Raw genomic sequence first — 6,000 nt, 5'->3', positions numbered from 1 at the left:
AAAAAGCTACAGATGTACGATGTATCTTCAGCAAACAGAAGCCTGAGACTGCACTTCATTTCAAGAGTTCACACTTAGCTGATGATTGATAATAAAGCCTGTTTGGCATGCTGTCCCCTGAGCTTATGAGATCCTTGAGCCCTGGGTTCCCTCCCGTTTGCAGGGCAAGAGGGGAGTGTGAGCTCAGGTAGATCTAGATGAATCTCCCCGGCCGGATATGGATAGCAGAACTTCCAGCAGGATAACGCAGCATGTCATAAAGCTCAATCATCTCAGACTGGTTTCTTGAACATGACGATGAGTTCACTGTACTCAAATGGCCTCCACAGTCACCAGAGCTCAATCCAATAGAGCAGCTTTGGGATGTGGTGGAACGGGAGATTGGCATCATGGATGTGCAGCCGACAAATCTGCAGCAACTGTGTGATGCTATCATGACAATATGGAGCAAAATCTCTGAGGAATATTTCCAGTAGCTTGATGAATCTACAACATGAAGGGGATTGAGGCAGTTCTGAAGGTTAAAGGGGTTCAACCTGGTGCTAGTAAGGTGTACCTCATAAAGGGGCTGATGTGTGTTTTGGATTTGATTTATCGCTAACTGAAAGCGATGCAACTGTTCACTTCAAAAGTCACTTCATTTATTTATTGAAATAAATTAGTTCCAGTAAATGCTCACCTGGCATAAACGAATAATGTGCCTTCAATCTCATTCTTCTCCTAAAGTCAGAAAGAGGTGTTAGTTTCAAAACCGTCTCATATTCCATCATCATCTTATAAATGAATACAAAAACAACATCAAATATTCATTTCAATTAAAATCAATTCTTATTTTTGGTGACTTTACAGTCAGATCTGCGTTCCTCATCACTTGATCTCGACAAACAGCACACTATAACGCAGCTGATGATGCTGACGAGCAGTGGCGTTGCCATTAGCAACTGCGGGCTAAGCTAACCTGCGCGCACACAGTAAACACTGAGTTTCTCACCCATTCGTTGGCTTTGGGGTTGAAGGTGTAAAGCGCGACCTGTCCGGTCACATCCAGCAACTTCACTATGTAGGGATCATGCTGCTGTAGAGCCGCTAAACTCATGAGCTGACCCGCTTTATTCACACACTCCATCTTCTATCAACATACGGAGCGCTTTTCTGGATGAGCACTTCCGGTTCGACTTATGTTATGTCCGCGCATAGTTCCGTCGGATAAAAACAACAAAAGCGAACATCCAGAATAACTTATAAATAAAGTGATTGTTATTACTTCTGGTGCCCTTAGTCTTTTTCCCCTTTATAAAAACTCAGTGTGTTTTACAGTGCACGCTGAAAACTCTGTCATAAACTTACTACTGATTTATTTGAAAACAAGAGGGAACTTTATTATTTCGTAACATGGCTAAACATTATTATGACCATGGAATATTTGTTAAAAACATCTTAGTTTTTCCCCCTCTGCTTGAAAGAAAGAAAATAAGTCATGTCGAGTTGGTTAAATGAAAATTAGCTCATGTCAATAATCAGGTCATGTTTACTCACAGACAGAACCTGTTAGCTTCATTCATTCATTCATTTATTTTCTTGTCGGCTTATTCCCTTTATTAATCCGGGGTCGCCACTGCGGAATGAACCGCCATCTTATACAGCATATGTTTTACACAGCGGATGATCTTCCAGCTGCAAACCATCACTGGGAAACACCCACACTCATACACTACCTTGCTAAAAAATCCAGCTTAAACCAGCCTAGACTGGTTGGCTGGTTTTAGCTGGTCAATCAGGCTGGTTTTAGAGGGGTTTTGGCCACTTCCAGGCTGGTTTCCAGCCATTTCCAGCCTGGTCTTAGCTGGTCAGGCTGGAAAATGACCAGCTAAATCCAGCTTGACCAGCCTAGAAGGCTGGGAGCCCAGCCAAAACCAGCTATGTCCAGCTTAAACCAGGCTTGTTAAGCTGGTTTTAGCTGGACATTTTAGCAGGGATACGGACAATTTAATTGATCAGTTCACCTATAGCGCATGTGTTTGGACTGTGGGGGAAACTGGAGCACCCGGAGGAAACCCACACCAACATGGGGAGAACATGCAAACTCCACACAGAAATGCCAACTGACCCAGCCGAGACTCGAAACAGCGACCTTCCTGCTGTGAGGCGATCTTGCTGCGCCGGCCGTGACACCACCTGTTAGCAATTGTGAAAGTAACTTCAAGCTATTTGCAAAATTAAGACATTTTCATATAACTATAGACTATTCTTACATTTTTGCTGCAATCTCTCGGCAAAACAGACTGATTCTGTGTTGACGTGTCTCTTGTCGTCGAGTACATCAAATAATCAATTTTTACATTACAGAAGCTAGTTTCATAAACGTTTAACAGAGGAAGCCATAGAGATGGAAACAGACATGCTTATTACATTTTATTCACACACAAAACATTAATGATGAACATTTGACATTATAAATGGTTCTCGACCCCTATGGAACAGAAAATAAGACACATTTTCCGTATAGTTTAGTAGCCTATACAACTCTTTTTGCAGAATTTATCATTATTCTGCTTAATCATATTCTGGATTTTGCATCATATATTCCCAAAAAGAATGTAAATACAGGAAATGAGATTCAAATCGAACTGATTTCTCCCATTTAATGTTACTGCAGACAGCCACAGTCATATCACCCTGCCAAGACCGGTTACTCACTGAATCTAAGCAGGGCTGGACTAAACCACATGGGAACACTAGGATGCTGTTGGCAGTGGTGTTGGTGAGGCCAGCAGGGGGCGCTCAACCTGCAGTCTGTGTGAGTCCTAATACCCCAGTATAGTGAAGGGGACTCTATACTGTCAGTGAGCGCCGTCTTTCAGATGAGATGTTAAATTGAAGTCCTGACTTTGTTCGTTAAAAATCCCATGGCACTTTTGGTAAAGAGTAAGGTTGTAACCCTGGTGTCCTGGCCAAATTCCCTCCATCAGCCCTCACCCATCATGGCCTCCCAATCATCCCCATCCACTGAATTGCCTTTATTAATTTCTCTGCACTCCATCCCAGGGGCGCCACTGGCCCTCTTACAAGTAACGGGGTTAGGGGGTCGGGTCATGGGTCCTTGATGATAATGACAACATGTGGGCCCTCAGCATAGTCCTAACTTCCCTCTCCTAGCAGAGCCCCTGCTTCTTCTATAGCTGGTGTGGGGTGAAGCCCTGGCGCTGTTGTCCTTTGGCTGTCGTTGCATCATCCAGGTGGAGCTGCACACTGGTGGTGGTGTGGAGACCCCCTCATGATTGTGAAGCGCTTCGGGTGTATGAACATACATATAGATGCGCTATAAATTATATGAATTATTCCATTATGACGTCGTATTTCCAGCTGAAGCAGAATATTGAGTAGGGGGCGGGGTTTTATTTTTGTGCTCCACCTCTAACCTTTTCCTCACAGCAAACCAGATTGGAGGGGCGTGGCTAAGCATGTTTCGCCCAGTCTGTCAAGCTGACATCATCAGAGATAAACCATGAGGTTTGTCAGGTGATAATTAAAGATTACAAGCAGTTTTTCACAGTGGATGAAGCTGCACAGATTCAGTTTTAGATGGAAAAGAACAACAAATGTGAGCTTGCAAAATAAACATCGCACATTTTGATTTCATGCAGACTTTAACACACAACTAAACAACATTACAGCTTTCATAGCATCAGTGTGTGTGCGTCAGCCCACTAATGACTTCCTAAGGACATTTTCACATTGCTTAAAAACGAAAATTAGCCAAAATGCGACTTTATTCCTTGCGTGTGATGACTGAAGTTGATGACCATGTCAGTATATTTCAGAAAAACTAAAAGTATACAATTAGCAGAACGTGACTATCAAGCTGAAGCATCTTCAAAACTTTAATAGCAATGAATAATCAACAAACACTTTCAGCAATAGCAGCTCATCTGATAATGAATAACCATGAACGTGACCATTAAAAAGACACAAAAACAGATTTCAGCATGATTGTTTTTTTATTGCATATATAAGCATAATATCAGTTTCATTCTCCTGATTGCAGACGGTGTGTGTGTGTGTGTGTGTGTGTGTGTGGAGAGTTCCTCAATCCTAAAACACTGCAGGAGCTGGAGGAAGAGCATTAAATCAGACTACGCACACACATACTAGTTCATCCTACATTATGATGTAGCATCCATTAGGTTGTAAATACACAATATAGGCCTACACAAGAAAATAAATATACAATAAACACAACATAATACACTTTACTACAGCATGAAAACATTATAGCATTCATTATCAATTATTATGGTAATTGTTAGTAATTAAGGTAATCCCGGGGTATCAGAGTTGTCCCCCTCTAAAATATGCCAAAAACCACCCAGCATGTTGTTAATAACTATAAATATGATCAAATAATGTGTATAATGTGTAGAAATGGTCTGAACCTCTTCCTCATGCGAATATGCTGCTTTTTGTTTGCTTTATAAGAACAAAGATGATAGTTGTGGACCATTTTATTTGAATTTCCTCTTTAATAAAGCTGTGTTTTTAACGAGTCCACTTTGTTAGCAATGATAACATCACCTGCTTGATGGATATTCATAATTTAATGCAGCTGCAGTTGTTTGCAGAAGACAGAAACTGGTGCAATTCCTTTAACAGACACAAGGGGGAGACATAAAGCAATATACATGGCCACTCGTTCAAACCCAATTGAAAACAAGTCTATATATATTCAACAGTCTCAAAAAATAAACCAGCAACCAAAAACTTGCATTAGGGTAATCTTTGGAGAGAGAAACGGCCTTAATTTTGATGGATTGTCAGTTTTGATGGTCTCCTCTTTCTCCACTGATCAATGAAAGAGCTCCATTTGATTTGTGAGATGAGACTTATTAAAAATAAATGAATCAATAAATCAAATGCTGAGGTTTTGGAAAGACACTCAACGCCCTACACTTAAACTATGAGTGGACTTCATGATTGAGAATGTGTCATGTGCGTTTAATGAGTATTTTTTTTCTAATTTTATTAACAATTTTGTACAGAATTTGTGTGCATTTGTATGTTATATTAAGAGAAAACCAATTGAAAAATCATTAAAAAAAGAGAAATAAATTAATATGACCCCCCGCTGGGTCAGCTAATAAGTTATTTCACCAACATTCTGTGGCCTTTGCATACTAGCTAGCTTGATTTAGGTTAGTTATGTGCATTTAGGCGTTACATTAGAAGTGTTTGCCATGAAAGTGGAATAAAGGACAAGCTCGACTTCAAGGACACTTACTTTAAACTTCAATGAAACTTAAAGGGCTTACCTGCATTTTAAACCATCAGACCAGATTTGTTCTGTTGGATTTCACTTCTGAATGAAGCACGGCGGCTCAGTGGTTAGCACTGTGGCCTCACAGCAAGAAGGTCGCTGGTTCGAGTCCTAGCTGGGCTAGTTGGCATTTCTTGCGTCAGTTGGTGAGGTGCTCCAGGTTCCTCCCCCCCGTGCAAACACATGCAATGTGGGGGAACTGATGAACTAAATTGGCTGTAGTGTGTGTGTGGATGAGTGTGTGTGTGTGTTTCCTAGTACTGGGTTGCAGCTGGAACATAAAATATATGCTGGAATAGTTAATGGTTCATTCCATTGTGGCGACCCCTGATAAATGAAGGGACAAAGCTGAAGGAAAATGAATGACTGAATACTGCAACTAGTGCTGGCCACAGGACTAAAGCAAATCCTCCATGTTCTTGTTAGTAATTCAGTTTTATTTTTCATTAATGCTCTCCTGTTACTCTTAATAAATAACAAACAGCATTAGTGCAGGGTTTCTGCAGGTTTCACCAAATTAAATTTAAGATTTAAGACAATTACAAATGAATATTCAGACTTTTACTAGGCAAAATGTGAAGGATTGCTTGTGATGGCCAGTTATTCGCCTCATTGAAATTAAAATTCTGTTTTTTCTCTGCCACATATTGTAAAAAATGTATCAGAAGAGTTATATATAGATTTATTAC

The 6,000-nt window shown here is 40.6% G+C and overlaps 1 protein-coding gene across 2 annotated transcripts in view; it reads right to left on the bottom strand.

Annotated features, from left to right (window-relative positions):
• Nucleotides 1–1,154, bottom strand: part of dcp1a (decapping mRNA 1A) — an 11,681-nt gene extending 10,527 nt beyond the window's left edge. The window contains exons 1-3 of one of the 2 annotated variants that reach the window (XM_073909198.1): nucleotides 992–1,154; nucleotides 680–720; nucleotides 1–486 (exon numbers count right to left, since the gene is read on the bottom strand). The exon at nucleotides 1–486 is cut by the window's left edge and continues 503 nt beyond it. Coding sequence is in view for 1 of the 2 variants with exons in the window: in NM_182893.2 (NP_878313.2) it covers nucleotides 680–720; nucleotides 992–1,126 (176 nt within the window). In the remaining variant the exon portion in view is untranslated. 2 annotated transcript variants of the gene reach the window in all.
• Nucleotides 1,155–6,000: the final 4,846 nt, after the last annotated feature.

This window comes from Danio rerio, chromosome 8 (assembly GCF_049306965.1).
Source record: "Danio rerio strain Tuebingen ecotype United States chromosome 8, GRCz12tu, whole genome shotgun sequence".
NCBI classification, from domain to species: Eukaryota; Metazoa; Chordata; class Actinopteri; order Cypriniformes; family Danionidae; genus Danio; species Danio rerio.
The sequence above is the reverse complement of the archived record's forward strand: the minus strand, read 5'-3'. Positions and strand labels throughout refer to the sequence as shown.